The sequence below is a fragment of the Hippichthys cyanospilos genome, chromosome 2, assembly GCF_059441005.1.
Source record: "Hippichthys cyanospilos isolate Australia breed blue-spotted pipefish chromosome 2, RoL_Hcya_1.0, whole genome shotgun sequence".
In the NCBI taxonomy this organism is placed as follows: Eukaryota; Metazoa; Chordata; class Actinopteri; order Syngnathiformes; family Syngnathidae; genus Hippichthys; species Hippichthys cyanospilos.
In genome coordinates, this window is record NC_142370.1 from 31,999,176 (window position 1) to 32,023,823 (window position 24,648).

The following is a 24,648-nucleotide window of genomic DNA, read 5'->3' on the forward strand; positions in this document are numbered from 1 at the left end:
TGGAACTCCAGTCCTCGAGGGCCGGTATCCTACATGTTTTCAAACCTTTTCCCTCAAAAACACCTGATTCAAATGATTGGGATCATTTCCAAGCTCCCGCAGAGCTTGCTAATGAGCTAATTATTTGAATCAGGTGTTTTGGGGAAAGAAAACCGGAAAACATGAAGGATGCCGGCCCTCGAGGACTGGAGTTCCACACCTATGATATAGAGTCTTATGATAACTCGTGCTGTCAAGAGATTAAAGGAATCTGTAAGCAATTAATCTAATTCATCTCATCTCAATTCCTCCCTAAAAATTCTACAAAGTATTTATTTTTCTGTTTTGTGTATCTGTGTTTGTCTGTATTTGGTACACGCAGCATCCACTTCAAGCTGTGGGCCTGGAAGGGGGCTCCTCCCACCTGCGGTCCCTTCTGAAGGTTTCTGATTTGCTCCAAATTGGGGTTTTGGAGTTTTTCCTTCCCCTTTTGGGGGCTTTGACAGTACCTACTCCGAAAGGATGTTTCTGTATGACAGACATGACCTCTTTTGACCTGTCAAGCCCTTTAAGAACGGTGATTCAGGGCTGAACAAATGAAATTTGATTGATTGATTTAATTTTGATAATTGTATTATTGTGGCAGCTGAAAAGATTGATATTTAACAACAAAACAGTATCTTCGGTATTTTACTTTCTTTAACAGATGCAATCGTAAATATTTACCAAGTGCGTTTCGGTCAACAAGCCCAAGTTGGGTGATTATAAAGTCAGGTAAGTGAAAATTTCCCGCACACGCAGGGGTAAATATTGCACCCTTGATAATGATGGTGAGTCCCATTTTATTTTCATTTTTCCTTTTATTTATTTGCTTGAAAACATATATTTACCCAAGTAATACAACACTTCCTTTAGCATTGCTCTTTAAATTATTTGGATCATGTTTAAATCCGCAATCCAGTTTGTGTATTTCCTATTCTTGTTGCAGTTCCTTGAAAATTGACTCAGCGCATACTTGTTTGTTTCCCTGGTTCTCACTGCCCACTCTGTTGGTGAGGCAGTGGGCCCCATGGGTAATAGTTATGGCGTAGCATAACTAGCTGTGACATTTTTTGATCGGTACGACTGGCATAAAAGTGAGAGATATGTCCATGTTTCTGTATTTCCTTCCTCCCTTGGTATTTTGTTTGTTTCTTCTCCTGGTTTTACCCTCCCATTTGTTTAAAGGGATAGTGTGTAAGATTGCAGATGCTGCATTTACCATTGTCCGTGGCTATAACAAACATGGCTGCCTCCGGAGAAGTAATATCATTTGATGATAACTAGACCTATGATTATATTTAAAACATACTTTTGGTCATGAAGAACACGCTCATTTGCAAGTTTTTCTAAATTTACACTCATTTCATGTATTCCTTTTTAATGAAAAATGGTCTAAATCTCACACACTGTCCCTTTAAAGAGCCTGTTGTGGGCATTATAGTTCAATAAACTCTTCTTAACTTATCTTGAAGTTGTAGATGACAGTTCTCCAAACAGTATGGCGAAAGAGTGATTTGTACATCTGTTAAATAAGTCGAAAGGTTCTGGTTCTGAGGCTTACCTAAGGCCCCATCTGCTTTTATGGAGCTTGCACCATCCAGCTTTCTCCCACATTCATAAACTATACATTTTAGGTAGCTAAAAGACTCTATTTCATCCATAAATGTATATATGAATGAATGCTTGTTTGTCATTATATATAGCCAATGGCAGACAAGTTAGGCTCAATTCACGCCCGACCCAAACGAGGACAAGCGTCGATAGAAAAAAGATGGATGGATGACTGACGCTGTCAAATGAATAAAATTGTACAGCTTCAATAGTGATCAGCTAGAATGCACTGTCGATGTCTTTTTTTTTTTTTTTTTCCAGAGGAGCTTCATCAGATAGGGACAGTATCTGGCATGTGTAACAAAAGATTTTGCATAGCTCACAGATTTATCATTCTTTCTGAACCAGTCCAGACATTTTCTGCTGAATATGGCTTAGGAAATGTCAGCAATAACACTGCTGTATGACTTTGGGAGCTTGGGTACAGAGATTGGCATTGCTGTATTCAAATTTATAATGTATTTTGGATGGGATTATTTGTAATTCATGTCTAATCTTCTGATGCATCTGTATTGTCTACATTTGGGTGACTTGTGTTATATAAATTATATATGCTGGTATGTACTGTGTCTGAGTTTACAGGAAATTAAAAAAATAAATAAATCTACCACTATCTGCATTGGTTGTACAAAACATTGAAAATAACGCACTATAAAGATAAAAACTAAAATGTGCCTTAAAAGTAAGCTAAATATAGCCGACAGCAAATAAAAGCGACGAACGTTCTTAAATATATGACGTCATTAACATGATACTGTTACTGTTATGATGTGCTGCTGGCTGCTTGGTCTTGATGACGTCAGTTGTGTTTACTTCCGGCTCCCTGTGTTTCCTAGGAAACCACCCAAACATGGCCGACTGATTGGAGCAACGGCAAAAAGTAGAACGAGTGAAGCACAACCTCAGAGTTCAAAATGTCAAGTGAGGTAAGTGATAGTTAAGTGTCTTGTGTTTTGGAGTTGGCTTTCGGCAATTTAGCAACGTCGTAGGTAGGAAGTCACGACTTTGCCAAGAAGGCCTTGGAGGTGTTATGTTTTAATTTTTAAGTGTAGGTGTTTCGGGTATTGCCAGTCCAATAGTGTGTTTCCTGACTGAACATTCGTCACAAGCTATACGGAATTGTGGAGCCATATCACTGTTTAATTTTTTAAATAAATATGTGTAACTTAGCGGCTCGTTTACAAACCCTAACAAAAAGAAATGATAAACAGTGAAAAAAAAGCAAAGGAATAAAGATTTCTAAATAATGGATTAATTTTTGACATTTTACCGATTAGACCATTTACTGGCACACTTTTCTCAAAAAACAAAACACAAAAAATTACTGGACTGATATTGGCCTAAGCGACTACGTCGTTGAAGTGTAACATTGTAAACAGAGGACTTTGATTTTTCAAAGCACAAAACTCACTTCCTAATGTAGCTTTTAACAAGTATGTGAATAAATGTCTATATGCGAGAACAATAGAATAGATTTTATTACGGGATTTTTTTTTTGCCATATGACGCTAATTCATTATATCAGCAATTATCATTTCAAATAAAATATGAAATCTTTATTTACAGGGAAATATGGAGGAAGCGGACAATGGATGCGAATGGGATGTAGTGTCTGACACCTGTGAAATGACAACTGACCAGCTTAGCTCTGATGATGACTCTGATGGTGGGTGTTACTTGCTTGATCACCTACTATTCACTTCCTGTCATTGACTCTAGATGCAAATTCTCATATTTAGAAAAAAAACATAAACAATAGCTGTCAGTGTTACACTGCAAACTGTATAGCGAACCGCTGGGAAAGAAAAAACAGAACTATTGATAAATGAAGCACACTGTTGCTTTCCAAACTAAACATTGGTTCCTAAGCAATTATGTACCCATTATTGTTGCCAGCCATATTAGTCTGTTTTAGCCTGTATTATATTTTTTATCTACAGTATTTTATATACAGCCCCACTAATGTCATTCTGAATATTATTTTAATATTATGTGTTTGTCATGTGAAGTGGCAAAATATTCCAATTTTGTTCCATTATTTTTTCAACCAAACGTTGTCAACTTAAGAATCACATCACAACTCATCTGGGCTCAGGTAGTAACCGATAATGGCTCAGCCTGTGACCGTCACATGACGAAGTTAAGTAAACAGGTGAGCTCTTACCTGATCCCTGAACAACTGTGATGTCATTTTCAGTCGACAAAATGGCTGCTCCTTGAGAAAAATTCAAACGTTTAGATCTTAAGGTCACATAGGTCAATATATTATTGCAATGAAAACCTTTGACTTGACGTCTTGAACACTCATGTATTTATTCCTGAAGGCAAGGAAGAGGATGAGTTGAAAACAGATGAATTGAAGGATGAAGAAGCAGATGAACTTCCTGATCTAGAGTGGTTAGAAGAGTTGTACAGGTTGGTCATTTTTATTGAATTCAATATTGCAATATTGTGTGTGTGTGTGTGTGTGTGTGTGTGTGTGTGTATATATATATATATATATATATATATATATATATATACATATACACACACACACACACATATATATATATATATATATATATATATATATATATATATATATATATATATATATATATATATATATATATATATATATATATATATATACACACACACACACTTTTTTGTGCATTCATCTTTTCATGGTGCAGATCGTCTCCTTATCCCTTATTTTCATGCAATTACAATTAAAATTTGAACCTTTTGGCTGCAGGAAAATGAAAGTAGAGACCCCAAATCTCCAAATAGACATGCATTGAAAATTTGCGTTTTCATCAACAACTCAAAACTAATCTCACCGACATAAGCCTGCTTTAGTGAAATTCATTGCACTCATTATATTCCCCTTGAGGGGAAATTTTACATCTGCCATATGTTAGTGTTACATGGACCACATCATACACACGTAGCCATTTAAAGAGAGAAGGCGTTACACAAACTGCGATTTGGGCACTTGACATCTGCAGCGCAACTCAAACTCCAACTCTGCTTCAAAGTCAAACTTACAAATCCAAAAAACGTTCTTGCACAATATTTTAATACAAAGTAATTCAGGGGATTTTTTTTGGACATACAAAAAATATTTGTATACTGTAACAGTCGCTATTTCCTTTAAAGAGAGAGCGATAGTGATGATGACCTTGTCGGCGATCATGGCGATGAGAAGCAGAGGACCTTTACCGAGACAGCACGGATGTTCAAGCTGAGACGGAAACTGGACCAGCTGGACAACTTCCACAAACAGAAGGAGATTGCCCTACTGAAAGCCAGGTTTGGCGCATGCAACAAAGCTTAATACACTACATTTCCGGCAGCCATGACAGCCCCGTTTATAATCATGATTTCTTTTTTTCAAAATTGAATGAGTTAATGTTACTTCATATCAAGTCTACCCTATCCACTGTAACTTACAAATAATTTCCCGAGTGATATGCACAGTAACAATGTTTTTTTCATTGTGTCTCAGAACATTTTAAAACAATGTTACCATGTACTGAAACATAAAAAAAATATATTGAGAGGGTAGGTCTTATCACTATTTTGGAAATATTTGGGATATTTTAAGTGATTAAAATGGGTTTGATAGCTCCCATTTATTCCCGTTTGCTGCAACCTTCATTCATGTGGGTGTTATTTTATTTCATTTTCGAAAATAATTGCCCGAGCTGAGATATAGAAAATGCTTTCCTCGCTTTCACAATTGAATGCTAATGGTTGAACGGACATGCCTTTTTCGGGGTCTCCTGAAAAGTAATGATTTTGTTGCAGATGTTCTGACATCAAGCTTAATCTGGTTTCTATGCACAAATTTTGAAATAGTTTGTGGCCTATTTGCTTATTGATTGATTATTGTTTTGACCTCTGCTTAAGGATTGCATCTGCTGCTGCAAGTACTATTACTAATTGTTCTGCAAACATCGCTACTGCTATTTCATTTGAGAGTAATGCGCGTGATGTGGTGTATTTTTGCATTTTGCAAGAAAGCACTTTCCAAGGTCTGTCATTTCTGTCTCTTTTTTTTTTTTTTTTTTTTTGGCCGTCTGCTGCGCGTGTAGTGAAGCGGCCCATGATGCATGATGCAGGAGCCAGCAAACGTGTCTGTCATTTTCTTTTGCACCAAAACCTTTCAAAGTCATCACAGAGCTGCTCTCTGATCAAACACGAGTTAAATGGAACTGGAGGACTCGACGATTTTAACCCATCTGCGGCTCTCGCCGCATGCCATGCTTCGTCGTTTTCTTTTCATGACAATGTCTTCTCCATGTCACCATGTTTTTTTTTTTATATCGTTGTTTTTATATTTGTTCGTTTTATATAATAAACGCCTTGGCCACAATTGAATGTTCTGATTACATTTGGAATGGGATTGTTTTCTTGATTGCTGCCTTTCTCGTGTTTGTTTCCTTTTCAAGAGAGGACCTTAACCTCTTACGTCAGAGTATTGAGAATCTAGTGGAGCAGCGGGATGTCTTGGAGCGAGAAATAGAACATCAAGAAGCTGCAGAAAACAGGTCCGCTCATCATGAATGATGAGATGTGTGCTTTAATCATCATATAGTTAATAAGAATATCACAGTATGGTCTGGTTGTTTTCCTCCAATCTTGACTCGCCACTCTGTTTATTTCACTCCGCAGCGTGGCCGTTATTCGGTTGCGGACTCAGCATAAGACTCTGTGTTACAAGCTGCAGAAGTTTGAAGAGATTGAGGCCCAAACCGACAATGAGCTGAGGCAACAAGAGTGAGTCTCCGTGGGGAAAATTTTGGCGGGTACTGACTTGCTGAACCACTGTTCTGCACAGTGGGTGGGGTGTGACGACAGATGGCGCAATAAAAATAGAGGAACCTGGCGAAGAGCATTTCCACATAGTCCCACCACATCGTTTAAGTTGCCCCTTACGTACAAAAGTTTGGACACACCACATTCATTTTCTTAAATTAATGACGGCCACTGTTTTTTTTTTAGTTAGCTGATTGGTTCTTGCCATAATATGCATTTTGTCAGTTGTTCAATAGAGCTGTTGGCTCTATACTAACCTGAGTAATGCTCAACACAACCCATAAAATCTGTAGATTATCAAATTGATTACCAACTATGGGATTTTAATACTCAAGTTTAGAGCTTTTGTTTACCTTAAAATGATTAAAATCTTAAAATGGCCGCCGGTCAGTAATTATTCCGATTTCAGTAGTCAATTGTAAAAGTTGTTTATCTTTGTGTTCAATTAAAATAAGATAAAAGATTTTACTTGGGGAAATGATGAGTAACCAGTGGCTGAATCTTTTTAAAACATTTTGGTGAGTACGACATCAGTCCGTCTTTATCTCATACAAGAGTAAATAAACAACAATTGGTAAATGAAGTCTAAATAAAAATGTTTTGCATTCACCTTAATGCAAAATATAATTTTATCGAATCATTCGATTCATCGATGGAATAATCCATTTAAAAAATATTCGATAGTGACAGGCCTAATTCAAATATTTGCTAGCAACAGCGCTACTTTATTTACTATTTTTTTTTTGATTATTTTTTTACCATTCTAGCGGGTACTTTTGATGTAACCATTTCTTGTAAACAGCCTTTCAAGAGCACATTGACTTGAGAAGCTGTTTGAGTCAAATCAACAATTTGATACATGATTTGCGTTCCAATTTTTCCAAACCCGTTCTAAATTTTTATCCATGACCAGTCAGATAAACATATGCTGTCCCAATTTGTCTCGTATCCAGATTAGAGCTACGTGAGGTTGAGCTGGAGGTTGGCAAGTTCTCGGTGCTACGGCAGGAGGTGCAAGAAGAAGAGAGGGTCTTCCAGATCTTCAAAGCCCGGGATGCTGTGAAAAGGCTAAAGCAGGAGAAGAAGAACACTCGTACCTTGCAGCTGAAGATTCAAAATCTCAAAAAGTTAGAAATTTTCTCATTTTGGCTCCATGGATTTGAGTGCACTTTATTTTCATGCAGTATAAAATGGTGTATACTGTAAAATGTCTGACTTTTCTATACAGTGGTAACTTGATATGCATTTTCCATTTGGTTTGTGATTAGGTTGGTAGTTTGATTATGCTCTCAACTCAAACTACACATATAGCAAAGCAGTTGTCCACATTAAAATGAATTGAAATGCCCTTAATTTGTTCCAAGTCATCCCAAAGACTAAATTTTGCACTATTATAAAATATACGATGATATTTTTTCTTTGTCATTTTAAAAAACGAAAATTTGGAAATGTACTTAATTGTGAAATCGATGTTTTATAAAAGTGGTTGGCTGCATTGTGGTTTATGAGTCAGGTTTACGATAGTCATTAACAACTTTATTGTGGGATTTCAGCAAGTTGTGTACAAACTATTAATAAGTGTACCGGTACATCAAAATTGATTTAAAATTGGTTGACATTACCGTTGTATTGTAAATATTTTCCACTGAATTAATTTGATAATAAATCAAATATTTGTTGAGTATATTCAAATAAAATCATAAAATGGAGTTTACTTTTTGGCCATGTCGCCCAGCTCCAATTAGACTAAAATAACAACCTAATAAAAGAGAATGAGGACAAAATAAACTGATTTTATTTTGTATTATATTAATGTTTTCACTTCTTTACATTTGCGACATTTCTAAAGTTTGGTCATAATTCATATTTTGGCCTTCACATAAGACAAAATATTGACTTAAGGTTGTGGCCTGCAACTTGAAAAACGCCATTTTTTGAAATGAGAATCATTAATATAAGTTTTCAGTGGTTACTTAAAATCTGATGTGTTGTATGCATGTGATCTGATGTGTCCTCAGGAAAAATGCAGACACGTTGAACAAAAGTGAGACTCTGAGCCAGAACATCAATGAAGATGGCCAGGCAAACCGCAAAATAGGTGCCAAGTACTTGAGCAATACAGTCAAAAGGTAACAATGAATATCGGCTATTCAGATGATTTTATTCTTGAATGTTGGGTCTTTATTTGAAGATAAAACAGATACATCCGTGTTGCTTGACAATTATAGGCATGGGGAAGCAACCCGCAAGTCCCACTTGCTTCTGACCTTCTCGTTGCCAAGGACAGGCATAGTGTTGTAATTGTATTCCCCTTGTGACTGTCTTCATTTTAGACTGCAAGAGCAAGAGGATGAGAGAGAGCAGAAGAAGACGGAGTCCATGCAAAAGAGAATACAGGCCGTCAAGTTACTCAAATCCAATATTGAAGCAACCCAAGTAAGCGGCAAGCCTCCGCAAAGTATTTAGAAAAATACTTAGACCACTTTATGCGCATGAAAAATAATTGATCACATTAATAAAAGAAAATAATGACTTTTTATTGCTGAAATTGGATCAATTAGTTTAGGATCCTTTTTAGTATTGTTAAAGTTGTAAATATCCTGCATGCATGTTCCGAGTTGTTGTTGCCTCATGCAGTACACATCGTTTCTTTAGGAAAACTTGCGTGTCAGACAGAGCCGAGCTAAAGCAAACGCCCTGAAGAAAGAAAGGCAACTCAAACGTCTGAAAGAATCCCTGCAGGCCCAAGGCATCAACTTCACCAGGCACATATACCAACAGCAACGAGACGAGGAGATGAAGCAAAAGCACGAGTACGTCCTCCCTTCTCCCGGCGTATTCTCCTGAGAATCCGGAAGGAAATTTCATGAAAAGTTAGCAGTGTTGCATTCACATTGGAATTGTTATTTCTTTCCACACTGCGCCTTAGCCATCTTGCCCAGCTCACCTTTGACATGACACACATAAAAACGGCAAGACAGCTGCCATGAAAATGCCGAACGGCTAGGATTGGTTTTATTAGATTTTGTTTTTCCCTAGTTCCAGAAAGATATCGCACAAAATTTGACTAAATTAGCAGAAGAAGAGGCTCCTTCTCTGCTCTCTGCTGCTTTCCCACATGCATGTCCTCCACTCCCACTCCACCGTGCAGTGTGTAGGTGTTTTCTCTCGCTGCGTGCCGAGGTATACGTGACCCCGTTTCTGTATAATCCTATGCCGTCGATGTGCTCCTAGGGAATTCAAGGAGAGACAGACGGCGAGGAGGGTGGAGATTGTGGACAAGCTCCTTGAGGAGCAGCTGGCGATGAGTCGAAAAGCACGAGAGGCGCCGCGTCCCAAAACCAAACCCGCTCACAAGATCCTTTCCCCGGGCAGGATACGAGAGAAGCTCCTGCGTTACCTGGAATCCGTAGAGCCGTCAGCCGCAGAGGGAGAAACAACAGTGGGTGGATCTCATCATGTGTGAAATAATTGTAAGGAGACTGACAGGTGCGTCTTTCATCAGTTAAGAACCTTCAGCGCCAGCGGTTCGTCGACAGACTCCGAGTTCCAGGAAGATGTCATCCAAAAGGAAATGCAGCACCTCAGCCTCCCCGACAGCTTGGAAGAGCCCGAGTTCTGCGGGCTGTGGGACCAGAACTTCAAGGTGAAATCAAAGCTAATCCCCGCAAGATCTCAACGTGAAAACCCCATAAATCATACCCTGAATGGTTGCATAGTATTTTTTTTTATATATAAGTCACACTACTTGATTCCACTCCTTTAATTAGGATGGTGTACGGTATAGTAGGTAGATTACAAGTTGCCCTTAATCACAAAGGAGTCTCATAGGGCTTCATGGGCCCATGATTCACAATCATAAATGAGACAAGGGTTTTCCCTTGTTGAACCCCAACATGAGGAAGTTGGGAGGGAACTAGAATACAGTGTTAACTTATTAACTCAATTCACTGCCAAACCTTTGAGAGAATGTTGACAAATTAAATACCCACACAGTATATTGTGTTCAATCATTAGCTATACACTGAATTTACCAAGTGAAAATATAAGCTAATTTCTGAATTTATTAATCTATTCATTTTCTGTAGCCGCTAATCCTCATTTGAGTCACAGGCATGCTGGTGCCTATCTCAGCTGTCTGAGCAGTAGGCGGGGAACACCCTGAACTGGTTGCCAGCCAATCGCAAAGCACAGAGGGGCAAACAATCATTAACGCACCCAATCACACCTAAGGACTACTTGAACTGTCCATTTCACATGCCGTGCATTTTTTAGAGTTTATGAGTGTGGGAGAAAGCCAGAGTGCCTGGAGAGAACCCACTCGGGCTCGGGGAGAGCATGCAAACGCCACACTGGAAGGCCGAAGCGAGGTGGATTTGAACTGCCTGAACCGTGAGACGGACGTGCTAACTATTGCTACACCAAGCCGCCTGCTTTTATCATTAATTCTTTAATTGTTGTCCATCTACTTCATCTAATTCATTTTGCCAATCACAGATCAGTCAAAAATCTATTTTATCACTTTGAGCGCCGTTGACGTGAAATAACGTCAGCGGGAACCCTATTGAAATGTGCCATTGACGTTAAGTGATGTCAACTTCCATCCAAGATTGCACCGGAAATGTATTTTCCATTTCGGTTCTAATCCTGTGGCCTTAAAATGAAGTTGAACACAAGTGTACTGCGGTATGAAACGCTTTTCTCAAAAACAGCTCTCGCCGTGGCACTAACTGCGGAGTGTCTTCTCGCTCACTGCCACGGAGGTGCGTTGGCTCTCCAGCTCATCCAGCAGCCCACACATGAAATGTAGGGCGACAGGCATCACTTCTCATTGTGCCTGGTGCCTTTGATGCCTCGGAGCGAGCCACGGTGCAGCTCCGAGGCGCGAGCGTGTGACAAGTGAAGTGTAAGCGATCTAAGGGACCCGACTCGTGCCCTCATCAAAGCTCCGTCCCGGCATAGTTAATGACCGGTAATAGATGAGCGCAGCAACGGGAATTGATGCATTACTGCCTGGCAGGTCATCCGATGATATTTTTTTGTCTTTTTTAGCAAAGTTATAAAAGAGGACGAAATGGTGCCTTTGCATATTTTTCACCCATTCAACTACTTACATCGGGGTATACGTCAAAACATCCACATAACCCTCTTGAAATGCCATGTTTTTGTCATGTAAATAAATGAGATCAAGGTCAATCTTTTCTACCATTAACATGACCTGTAAGATGTATAACTCAAATAAAACCAAAATGTTTTAGGGCGGGGAAAAAAAAAAAGATTTTGTCCAGAATACGGCAATCATTCAAAATAAATTTAAATTGTTCTGTATATACACGCAGTATACATAGATAGTATACATAATATACATAGATATACAATTTTTTTTTCTATTTTTTCAAGTGTCTCGCTAAAGAATTGTCTTAAAATTGCTGTTTAATTAACACAAATTAACTATTTAATAAATTAAGTACTAAAATAAGTGATTTTTTTTAAGTACTTTAGTATTAAATGTAATCTAGTGCCCTAAGTACTAAATTAATTGAATATTGAAGGTATTAAGTGTATTAAAAAAAGAACATTTGGTCATTTTGTACCAAAATAATCAATTATTTTAAGGAAATTAAAAAAACAAACAAAAAAATGTATTTGAATGAGTTAGCGTTGTGTTTCAATGCCAATGACATTTGAGTTAATGACTATATTACAGAATAGAGATTTTACAATATCATTTAATCACTGATTCCATTCTTTCTTGTTTACAGCCCTCCTTGAACGAGAAGAAAACACTGACGTCAACAGATGTGAAACAAAAACCTGCAGTGGTCTGTCTAAAGCGCAGCCTAACCCCCAAAAAAGTCGGTGGCAAACAAATCAAAGGGCCCTCATTCACTAGTAAACCAGAAGTCATCCTATTCAAGGTATTGGCACAAAATTGTGATGGATATTTTTCAATATTTATCTTATTTTTCCGATTTTATCATTCACTGTCTTTTCTAGGACTTTGAAGTGGGAGAAACCTATAAAAAGAAAGTAATCCTGACTAACATCAGCTACATTACTAATCACTGCAAATTTCTTGGGATCTCCGCTCAACTGCAGGATTTTATTATGATCAAGTAAGTCGTTTGGAGAGTCCAATCCATGATTCATTGCCACTTTCATTTTATTCATTTTAAAGCATGCTTACGTCATGTAAAGAAAAAAAAATACAGTACGTAATTCATTACATGGTCAAATAAAACATATAAAACAATAAAACATATATAAGAATTTAAATTTTACATGATTTATGTCATACAATTGTAAACACAAAGAAATACTAGTATAGACCATAACACTCTAGTAGTGCATAGCTTGGACTAGGGCTAGGCAGTAATTGCATTTTTAAAAGCTATTTATAGACACTCTTTTAGCTTGCCACTTGAAAATTTCTGAAAATAATATAAAAAAGTGAGATTTAAATGTGTGGATTCTTAAAAACGTAAAATTAGGTCTTTGGAATTGAATGAGTTAATTTGATAACTACATTGTTTTTCACATAATACTTTTTGAAACATTTTTCTTTTTCGCTTGCTGTCAACAGAAAATAATGTCACATGGGCTGAAGGCTCCGGTACAGACCAATCAATCATCGTTCAGCTAATGAATGTCACGTGACCAACAGGTGAGCCGTGATTTGTCGTTACCCGAGCCTTCAGTATAGGTCACGTTGTTATCAATTGACGGCAAGTAGAAAATGCGTTTTTAAAGGTATTAATTGTATGGGAAGTTAATTTACTTAAAATCATAGACAAAATATTCACTCTTTACTGCGAAAATTTCAAAATAAATAAACAATCATTTTAAGCAATTCTACACAAGCTATGCATGTTAAGTTGACATTAAAACTGATTTTAATTCGATATTGATCATTTTTGCCTGAATCATTTTCCACGCCATTTAAAATGAGAAGATTGGTTCTACAGTTTTCAATATCAGAATGTTACAGCCTATTAAAATGCTTTCACGATTGTTGACTTTATCCGCATATCTCAAACCGCCCGATTTATTCGACAATTTTACAGAAATTCTGTTCAATTTTCAACCCCACAAAGAATAACATTATAACATTATTATTCCCGGTAATTAATTGAACATGCTCAAAAACACGCCACAACTAATATAAATCAGCGCAATCGCTGAATGCTGTCAAAGCATCTTTGTGCTCATCATTATTTGCGTGGAAAGATATTTTCCACAAGCATTTGTCAATTTAACAACGCGGTGGACGCGAGAGGCAAGCCTCTCCTCCCACGTACGGACAGCAGCTTGCATCACGACGTTTCAAACCCCTCAACTGCTGTGAGTCAAGTCTACTTCACTCTCTCAGGGTGTTAAGGGTGCACCAGGAATGCATTGTTCACCATTCTAACTACATGTGACATCCCCCCCCCCTCACTGGCCTCACTGCACAGGAATATCTACAAATGATTTTCTGTAAACACTGTCTGAACAAATCAGCTCTTGCATTGATATCTTAACTTGCATGAGCGCGTTTTCTTATTGGCTGAAAGGGATCACTTAGTACACAGGGGTCGAACTCCAGTCCTCGAGGGCCGATATCCTGCATGTTTTCAAACCTTTTCCCTCAAAAACACCTGATTCAAATGATTGGGATCATTTTGAAGCTCCTGCAGAGCTTGCTAATGAGCTAATCATTTGAATCAGGTGTGTTGGGGAAAGAAAACCGCAAAACATGCAGGATGCCGGCCCTCGAGGACTGGAGTTCCACACCTATGACTTAGTATGTTGAATATTTTAGGACTGAATCCTTTGGAAACCATTATTATTTCTTTAAAAAAAAAATCAGTTTTTTCAGTTTTTAGATGCTGTTATATTAGCTATAGTGTTGGATAAGTAAGCTCACTCATTTGAAAGTGATTGGGTTTTTTTTGTTTGTTTTTTATTACCATATTACTGTCTGTAATGCAGTACTATACTCTTTATTTTATTTACTTTAATCAAAACAACGGATAACTATTAAATGTCAAGAAATTCTATCATGAACTTCAATCGTATTGCATTTGACAGCAAATCTCAATAACAGTAATCATAATAATGCTTATTTTAATATTACATCCCAGCAATAATCAATGTTTGTGTATGTTACTTCCACTTCTTAATAGCCTTTCTGTCACATCTACCATATTCTTCCTGTTTATTTCAGCCGACTAAGTTGGCAGCTAAGCTGAGAACAGGTGTTGCATGCAAACCATGCTGCTTGTTTACATTTACATTACATTTGATAAGTGATATAGAAGTCTTTCCACAAAGAGGAAGAGGAAGGAGGTAGAGACACAGACAGACGGCGCAACAGGGAGAGGGAGGGACAGAGAGAGAGAGAGTGAGTGGGAGGCAGAGAGATACCAACCCATGTTCCCTGCACACCCCCTGAGTTTCTAAAAATTAACCAACCGCACCCCTCTCCTTGGCCAGCGTGGGTGCATTTGTGCCACAATTTGGCTCATATATATATATATATATATATATATATATATATATATATATATATATATATATATATATATATATATATATATATATATATATATATATATATATATATATATATATATATATATATATATATATATATATATATATATATATATAAAAAAAAATACACACATAGCCACTGTATGTATGTTTATGTATTTTGGTGTAGGTACATTTCAAATCTTAATGACGTATCCTGGATGAAAATCTCTATTAATTACAAGAGAATACAGTGTCAACAATTAATGGGGAAAAAAAAAAAAACTACTGACTGTCAACTGGTCTCACTAAGCACTGCTGGGAGACACATGAAACCAGTGGCGTCATGCTTTTGCAATGCTTATGTTGTATTGTATGGCCTCATTTGCAGCGCTTTATATAGTGCTGTCGTAGGCTTTTTCCAACTTTGTCTCATTCAGCGTTTAATCCCTAGTGAACTGTTCTATTTTACTTTGTATGTCTCTTCATATCGTGTCTTGGAACTAGAACAGAAGAATGACACTCACAAGATGAGAATTACCCAAAAAGAGAATGAGAGAAATTCTGATGAAACTATGTCATTTCAAGTTAGCATCAGAATGCTCACGCCAGGTGGAAATCTTTCATACGTTTGCAGTGCGCAGTTGTAAACTGGATGGCAGCTCCAACTTCTTCATCGAATGTTCTGGCCAGCAACATGTGGGAAATACAAAAATCAAGCCTACTTGACCATTACTCATACTGTTCAAAAACCGAAAATCAAGTGCTGTAAGAATACATGCAGTCAAAATGACACAAAGCAGATCAGCATCCTTTATAATGTGTACCCTTTGCTGATTATGCCTCCAGTTTTAAATCGAGGAAGTTAGCATTGCATTCCATCTCTGGCAGCCAATTTTTATTTTTCATATTCATCTGCGCTGTGTTTGGAAAGTGCAAAAGGTTTCAGTGTCCTTTGGGCAGCTGCCAGTTTGCTGTTAACGTGCTAAGAGATGCAAATGTTGCTTTCCGAACCTTTTGTTTCCCTCTTTATCTTCATTGTTGTTATAGCTACAGTGTATAATAATAACAGTACCTTACTGTATTTTTTTTTCCTCTGACAAGCGGGTTGACTTTTAACCTCCACTCTGAGTTAAGCTCATATGCACAACATGCTCTCAGAAGAGCCATTACATATGGGGTATTTAATCTAAGGCTTTTGTTCTTTCAAATCTTTTGTTATCATTTCTTACATTTTTTTTAATGACAGAACAATCACTAATCCTATTTATTATAAACAATACACGTCTATGTAATCCACCAAAAACATGTCACGCTTTAAATGTTCTTTTCCAGTTCGGAAATATAAAGCTCTTCATTGTTCGCTAACGTTGATATCGTTCTGCAGCTTTCAACCTCCTGGTCCTTTATCGACTGGGATGTCCTGTGAAATGCACATTACTTTCCATCCTTCGGTCAGTAGCAGTTATTATATTTTTATAAGTATTATTTTTATTATTATTATATTTTTTTTTGTTTTGTTTTTAATTTGACACAATTTTCGCCCTTGTAAAATATTTTGTCCAGTTCTTTGATTTATACATCAAAGGCATTTCACATCAAAGGAAAGTCATTGCAGTAAGGCACCAGGGAGCTGAAATTTCACCCACATGTCAAATTTCAGCCTGGCTCAACCACTAGCAGGAGTGTGCCATCCCTTGGCTAAAATACTGCCAGAATTATGTGAGAGAAAATGTCCCCAAAATTGTCCGATACTGCACAAGGGTTTTGAAGGCACACATTATATGCAACATTTTCTCAGTCACCCAATTAATTCTTTCGTTTCACAGCTGGAAACAGAGTATGTGGTGTCTTAAAAGGAAAATCTTGCTCTCTTGACCCCTCTAGATCAATGAAGACCTGGAAGGAGAGGTTGACTTTGCCTCAGCAGCAGGTCGCTTCTCTGTACCTGTCAGATGTACCATCAAGAGATGTGATGTAAGTAATGTGCTAGATCAAGCCCCCAGATGCTGACTTTTTGCTTTTGAGCACCATTAACTGTGCAATGTCCAATTCCTGACCTGAAAGAATATAAAAATACATCACAGTTCTATCTGACGTTTCTTTTCATCAAATAAGCCTTATATCTCTGAAAATGAAAATTGCAGTATTCTATATCATACGATGTATTATATATTCCTCTAATGCTAGACTTGATTTCCTTTAGAATGATATAAACTAAAAAGGAGGCATATGAATGTCGAGACGTTACTTAAGGAGGTTGTTCTTGTAGGATTCTCAGCATGGACATCTCTGTCAAAAAATGTGTATTTCCATCAATAACTCAAAACTAATCTCCACGACATACGCCAGCTTTTGTGAAAACGCATCACATATAAATAGTCAAATTGTTCAAGTGATCAACTGAAGTTCTCTCAGGTGGATGCTTTTCACTTATGCCGCCAACTTTTATCTCTAGCTGGAGGTCGACAATCAGTTTATTGACTTTGGCTCGCATGTAGTGGGCCAAACAATTTCACGGACGATCACCTTGACCAACAAGGGCGCATTGGCAACCCGCTTTAGCCTGGACACGAAGAAACCTGTTCCAGAAATCCACCAGGTCCGGTTGCCGTCCCATCGCTCGGCCGACACACAGCAGGTCAGACGTCAAAATCTTATGTTGGAAAATCAGGACATTTTCAAATGTTTTATCAACTTTAAATAAACACATAAGCAATCAATGTCAAATTAATACATTTCTTGATGGTGATGGCTGACAGGACACATCTACACTCAACACAACATGTACTGATCCGAACCAGAGCTCTGCATCCGTAGCCAGCAGAGAAGCACACAGTATGGATCCTATTTTGGAGAGATCTTCTGTATCCCAGCAAAGTCGACGAGGTAAATCAGATGCTCAAAAAAAGAAAACAAGTGATTATTTTCTGCTATTTTTAAAAGTAAATATGAAACATAAAACAAACGCATGCATTTTTGAGGGGAAACTCTACGTCAGACTGCTTTTTAAAGACTGATTCAACAATTTAGCAATAGTCAATTCTATACAATTATTTCAGTCTTTAGTGACCAATTTTTATTATATTTAGTTTCCTTTACAACTAATCAATTATTTTTGTGCAAACACCCTACCACTCTCTGCTGTGACTATAAATGAGATCATTATCTATAAAAATTGTGTGCCTAGAACTGTATCCTTTTAAACATTAACAAAATAAAAAAGGCATTAAAATCAACTTTCAGCAAACTTTATCTTTGCTTTTCACAATGTTCATACTGGTTACATCTTATTCTGAATCTGAAAAACAATAGCGTAAAGTGCAGCAAAATACTATAAAATAATATAAAAAAAATTTATTGACAACAATTAAGAAAGTTCACAACTCCCTCACAGACTATGACAATGCGAGTGTCACTGCACCACCTAGTGACATAGATTTGTAATTACATTCCTTCGCGCAAAAGCATAGTCCCAATATTTGAGATGAACTGCATAATAATCACTATAAATTAAACACATTCTGAAAACAGATCAAGCAAAGCAGGCATCATCTTGTCTGGCTCTCAAAGCAAAAACAAACGAAAACCAAAAAAAAAGGACAAGGAAGTCTGTTCTCCCAAATGTTGTGTCAGTCTTCCTTGCTGAATTTAGCTTCACTTTTTTCAACCGAGGCTTTGATTAGATGCTCACTCTCTTTTTTGTGCTTTAACAATGCATTTTATTCCATCACTGATTCTGTTTGCCCTCATTTGGTGGCTGACCATGAAAAAAATAATGGTCCTTGTTTTAAGTCATTTGTATGAATAAAAATATAAATGACTAAAGAAAGCTGCTGTCTAGCAGTTACTTTGATGTCTCCTCAAGCAGATTAGTACTCCCAAGAACTGAAAATTGGTGACATTACTGTATGTGTCGGCAGGATCACGGGTTTCAATTGCAGATCCAAGAACTGCATCTGTTCCCTCCAGCTTGCATTCCCAGATCCCAGAGGGCTTGTCTGACTCCAGTGACATACGTATCGGCAACGTAAGTATTCCAAGTGGATCATATTTGTCAGTGGCAGCACATGAGTTTTTAATTGTTTTTTAACGCACCTCACATTATTTTTGTTCATATGATACATTTGTATCACGCCTTTTTGCCCAAAGTCAGCTGTGATTTATTCCTGCTCGATTATAGGGATGTGCCAAAAAGGCCATTCGCCTAAAAAGCACGATTCTCCATTACTACGATTGAGAATTTTTATCAAATTTCCCAAAATTGATTGAGAAAAATCTATTCAATAAATCTGCTTAATTTCAGCTTCTTTGTACACAACAAACCTCACGTCACACGCTAACGACATGCTGTGATGGTAAACTCTAAAACAAACACATCAAATAATGCATGGATGTCAATGAAATAGCCGTCGAACGCTTTTATTTTGAAGTTGGTTTTGACAGCGGCGGTTACATAGCAGCTAGCTTTACTGTGACGGCGGGGCGCCTAGCTTGAATCATTCCCACTACTTCGTTTATTGCTATCACATTGCTGCCAGTAACCTATTGCCATTAAAAAATCATAATAAATAAATAAATCATATTCAATTGCGGATATAGGTCGCTAAGAACCCGCTAGTGAGCTACGCTATAATACGGCACAAGTCTCCAGCTGTAGCGCTAACCGCTAACTTTGTAGCATTCAAATGGATTTGGGCATTTCAAATTCAGACAGAAAAAATGTCCGTCAAACATTATAAACAAGGGTCCTTGAGAACCACAATCTGGCCTGTTTTCAATTTTTTTTAAAAACTCTGTAAAACGAAAATTTGTATATAGCGGGACGTCTGTACTGATAATTGAATCCAAGGGTCAAATAAGAGAATGTTTTTCCATCGTTGTATTTTAACTGAACATATGATTTGTGATTTATTACATGCCATTGCTATCAATATATTGCAGTCCAATTTAATGCTCCAAATTGCACCATACCTTCAAAAATCAACAGAGATGAACTGAGCCCACAATGTCTATGCAGTAGTCAAGACGAGCACACAATTACAGTTATGAGTGAGCCTATACATTGAACGTCATCGATTTTGACTCGATAGTATAAGTTCCTCAAGAACTTGTAGATCCTTTGTTTTATTAGCATTTAATGATGTCCTGTTAGGCCATAAATCGGCCAATGAACAAAGGATTCTCCGATATTTGATTTTTGACTAGGCCATAAATCACGGAGGGTTTTTTTTGTGTAGGTTTCTTGATGTGTTATGATCCAGTCCAAGTCTTGTTCCAAGCACTTGTGTTTTATGCACCTTGCAGCCTATGCAACGTTCTTGAATTGTTCAGCGTTCATTACATCTCTGTCGCCGGGGGCTAATGGTGCATCACCTCTCTCTCCCTTTGCAATTGTTCTGGCTTATTGCATGTGCTTGCATGCAAGCCCCTCCGCCATTGTCATTTTGACTGATACTTGCACATGGCCTGTTTGAAGGTCGTGCTGTGTAATGATACATCACGCAATAGTACCGGCTTGATTGAGGAGGGGCTTACTTCTTTCTTTCATTTATCATTTTTCCTTCATCGACTTTATGCTTTGTTGCTATTGGAGCGCGTGTCATTTTAAGTTGCACAGCTGAGTGGTTTCGGTGGATGAAAATCATGGTGTACTTTATTCTTAGTTACATTACCATGGTTACGTAGGATAACTGTGTGAATGATGAATGTACTGTATTCACACAATATCTTATTTTGCCTTAATTTTTTTGTTATTTATTATTATTAGATTATTATTAGATCTTTTCTGTCTGACATATTTTGCCATTCAATTTCTTCTACATAGATTGACCAATTCAAATTATATCAACTTAAACATGTTCCAGAAAAAAAAAATCACCATTCATGGGCTTTTATTTGTCTTCCATTTCTAACTTTTACTCTTTTCCCCAAATTTAACATTCTCCACCCCAAATTACCCATCCTTTCCTACCTGGAAATTGAAAAATGTGTAACCATTATAAATTCAGAATGTTCAGCTCTTTCAATTAATTGTTCAATAACTCTCCACATGATTCCACATTAATATCATTCTTTTATTCAATATCATTCCATATAATTCAAAATATTCTATTATATACAATAGTCTCCAAGTCATTCCACATTATTTCTTACATTCTTATGTTTTATTCAGCTTTCAGCATCCACACACCATTTCTCCTCAAATTGTTTCATCATTATTATTATTATTATTTTTTTTAATCCTCAGGTAAGAGAAGGGGATATTGGACCTTTTGAAAGTGTCAAACTCGAGATAATATTCTCACCGACCGTTCCTGGGGAAGTCAAACTAGACCTCTATGTCAAATTTTCAGATCCCACCAGCTGCCCAGTAAGTCAACGAGTGCTCATCCTCATCTGCTTCACAATGATCCGTTTTGTTCAAGATAGGAACTGAGCACTTTCTGGCCCCAACAGATCGCCATCCTTGTGAAGGGTGAGGGTGCGGGCCTCCCCGTGTGGGTGGTGGAGCCTAATATTGACATGAAGATCTGCATGTTTGACCGCCTTTACCAAGAGGTGGTCACACTCCAAAGCAGGTCGGTCCCAATACTTCCCAATATGTTTATTTATAGCTCATCTCGCTTTACGATTAAGGTATCTTTCCCGCAATGGTGTCATAACAAAGTTCATCAAATAAACAAAGTAAAGCTTCAAGCAAATTGCGATTCAGAAATAGAATTAAGCATTTGCCATCCTGTAACGTCTCATTATGTTCAACCAACATAATAACTGTAGCTCAAGCCATAAATACATCAGAGATACAGTGTGCCTCAGAGAAATAATACGTAAATAGTTTGCCTTGTTGTCAGATTGATTTGTAGTCCAGATGGCTTTAAATACAGTCCTACATATTTGTCACCTTCAAGCAAGGTAAAAAAAAAAAAAATCGTAGGACTGCACATGCACATATGGCAAATTTATGCATTTATAATTGTGATATATCACTGTCAGTCTTCTGTAGTATTATTTTTAGATACTCTTTGGCCAGGATTTTGTTAATGAAGAACATTTGTTCTTTTGGTCAAATGAAATGGCGCAAATTGTGGCGTTTTTTCCGCGTACGCTCATTTCAGGTTTTGCTGTTCAGTGCTGGATTGAGACCACATTTGGGAGGTAGGTTCAAACCCAATCTTCGTAGGGATGAGTCTCAATCTGAACAGCTCCAAAATCAGACTACACTGTGACATCGCTCTAAGCGACACAGCACGTATGCATTGGGGATAACAGTGAAAGCCATGCGACAATGACAATGCTTATTTTCACTCAAGAAACTTGGTGGTGCTTTCAATGACCACTCACAGTACGAAATCTAGTATATACACGGCAAGGGTTCTGCAAAGCACCACAAAACAACGAATGACACGAGCGCATCAAGGGTATTAGCAGTACTAGCTGCTCCGATTGGGGACACAGTGTTCTATTGTGTCATGTAGCAATTCGAGCATGAGCTGCCCATTGCAGAAATTAAGAAATCAATAGGAAAGAAGAACATTCTGCCTCTCCAAACACACCCACTCTCAGGGCCAAATTCAAGAGAAACGTCAGATCTGTCAGATCAGATCTGCTAGGTCTGATTTGGACACTTGCTAAAACAATGCGGACAAGCCAGCCTTAAAAATCGTATCCCAGCAGAACTCCGATTTAAATCAGCCTGTGAACTAGCATAATGCAAAGCCATTCAAGCTTGCGTTTATAACAAACCAAACTAAAAGGTATTTACTCAGTTTTCAAAGCTGTCCTTACAAATGGAATTATACTAATATCGCATACGTAGATTCTACACGAGATTATTGCTTTTATAAGCTCGCAAGGAAGAGATAGTAACATGAGTAGGCGTGTGGTCCACTGCCTATACAGTCATTGTGACACATCATGTGGGGGAGTAAGTGCATGTGTGCAGGGTTGGGAAGATTGTTTTATGATAACCGCCATCTGGAGCGGCATGTGACAACACGACAATTGACAACAGCCTCCGTGTGGACCGCAGCTCTCAAAGGAAACCATAAAATATGTCACTCAAAATTCTGCAGTTCGGGCGAAAAAATGCCTTGACAGTTTTTTGGGGGTGGACAGAGTTGCCTGCTCATACCTCAACATTTACCATCATGTCTGTTGAGATTATGAGCACACGGAGTTGTTGAAAAATAATTAATTTATCCTGATTTAAAATCGTTTTCAACGTAATTTACCATAACCTACCTAAAGGGATAGTCCCATTTCTTTTGCCATTTTTACGCGTAAAAAGTTAATATTTCGTCTAAAATGAATTTGATAATAACTTTATTTTCAGGTACCATTAATATCTGTAATAACAGATTTTTCTACTTGCTGTCTTGATGAAAGTTGTCAAAAGAAAAAAGTTTTGAAGGTTTTGTTAAGGTGTGAACAGGGGCTGGATGGGTTTGAAAATTTCCTTGTTAGAAAGACATTTATATCACAAGCTCCGTAGCCACAGGCACAAGCATCTGTTGGAGCTCCTGGAAACTGGGTGACCTAATTGATATGGACCTTGGGTGCATATCTCATCATTGGGTAATTTCTGCCGCAGGAGGAAAAAAAAAAAAAAAACTCATTGTTTGTATGTCTATCTCCGTCAGAAATCATCTTCGACTATTTGCCCCTGAAAGCCCCCCCATACATAAAATTGATTTGATCTTTGATTCCACTGGACAAAGCTTTCTCAACACTTCCTTTTTTTTGTCAGTGTTATGAGAAAAAAAAAACATCTCAATGCCACAAGGTAAAACAAATCTGCAGGGTAACTTTATGTGATGTGTTTCGCCACATGTTTTGCCAAACATGGTTATTCACTATCATTAAGCAAGAGGTGTGTCAATCATTGCAACAGTAAGATGTTTGGGTGCTGACCATGGCTGGGAAGTCAATGTTTCATGAAAAGAAATATGCGAACATATTCTTGCTCAACACATTCACTATACATGTTCAAAGTTACAAACAATATTTACAATTAAGTTTTAAGAGATTTTTGTGTTATTTCATGTTTTAAATGTGGTTTGAATGAATAAATCTCTTGCACATTGTATCACAAATTCACAATCCCAATCTGATTGGCTCTTAGTCAGGAAATGCAAGATAGAAGTTACAAAATTCCAGCATTATCAAGTAAATTATGGTTAGGTTTTTTTTTCTGAAGTTAGGGTTATATCGCACTTCCTGCTTGTCCTCCAACAGCGTCTTGAACCATTGTGATTGTTCCGTACGGATCACAGATTTAGTATAACGAAACCTGGCACTCTTGAACACAAACGAACAAAAATTTGGACTGTCAGCAGACACTTGATTTTCATTTTAGCAAGTCCATGTGTTACATTTTGACAGCTCTACATACAGTGCACAAATACAGTACGTAATACATGATCTTTCAGTTTCAAGTCTTTTGTTAATCTTGTGCGTTTTTGTGTGTCAGCACCAGCACGGCCTTGAAGCTTACTTTTGACCTGTGGCCAGAAATGAGGAAACACATGGAGATCATACCAAGGACAGGCTTTCTCCAAGCTCAGTCAAGCTTCACTGCTCACCTCAAGTTTGTGCCAAGGTATAGGACACTCGCACTTGCGGTTATAATGGAATTAGCGCAGGGGGCACAAACATTTTTTTTTTTTTCACTTTAACCTTCTAGAAAAAATGGAA

At 37.6% G+C, this 24,648-nt stretch overlaps 1 protein-coding gene across 5 annotated transcripts in view; it reads left to right on the plus strand.

Moving 5' to 3' along the window:
• The first annotated feature begins 2,478 nt into the window (after positions 1 to 2,478).
• The window catches only part of cfap74 (cilia and flagella associated protein 74), a 44,646-nt gene continuing 22,476 nt past the window's right edge, over positions 2,479 to 24,648 (plus strand). For all 5 annotated transcript variants that reach the window (XR_015863827.1, XR_015863826.1, XR_015863828.1 and 2 more), the window contains exons 1-22: positions 2,479 to 2,558; positions 3,199 to 3,298; positions 3,957 to 4,047; positions 4,777 to 4,929; positions 6,072 to 6,170; positions 6,295 to 6,399; positions 7,392 to 7,565; positions 8,457 to 8,567; positions 8,772 to 8,874; positions 9,094 to 9,251; positions 9,673 to 9,880; positions 9,944 to 10,084; positions 12,201 to 12,356; positions 12,436 to 12,554; positions 16,340 to 16,406; positions 16,840 to 16,929; positions 17,411 to 17,593; positions 17,715 to 17,841; positions 18,876 to 18,982; positions 21,203 to 21,325; positions 21,412 to 21,533; positions 24,425 to 24,553. Coding sequence is in view for 2 of the 5 variants with exons in the window: in XM_088403511.1 (XP_088259637.1) it covers positions 2,547 to 2,558; positions 3,199 to 3,298; positions 3,957 to 4,047; positions 4,777 to 4,929; positions 6,072 to 6,170; positions 6,295 to 6,399; positions 7,392 to 7,565; positions 8,457 to 8,567; positions 8,772 to 8,874; positions 9,094 to 9,251; positions 9,673 to 9,880; positions 9,944 to 10,084; positions 12,201 to 12,356; positions 12,436 to 12,554; positions 16,340 to 16,406; positions 16,840 to 16,929; positions 17,411 to 17,593; positions 17,715 to 17,841; positions 18,876 to 18,982; positions 21,203 to 21,325; positions 21,412 to 21,533; positions 24,425 to 24,553 (2,678 nt within the window). In the remaining 3 variants the exon portion in view is untranslated. The remainder of the gene's footprint in view (positions 2,559 to 3,198; positions 3,299 to 3,956; positions 4,048 to 4,776; positions 4,930 to 6,071; positions 6,171 to 6,294; positions 6,400 to 7,391; positions 7,566 to 8,456; positions 8,568 to 8,771; positions 8,875 to 9,093; positions 9,252 to 9,672; positions 9,881 to 9,943; positions 10,085 to 12,200; positions 12,357 to 12,435; positions 12,555 to 16,339; positions 16,407 to 16,839; positions 16,930 to 17,410; positions 17,594 to 17,714; positions 17,842 to 18,875; positions 18,983 to 21,202; positions 21,326 to 21,411; positions 21,534 to 24,424; positions 24,554 to 24,648) is intronic.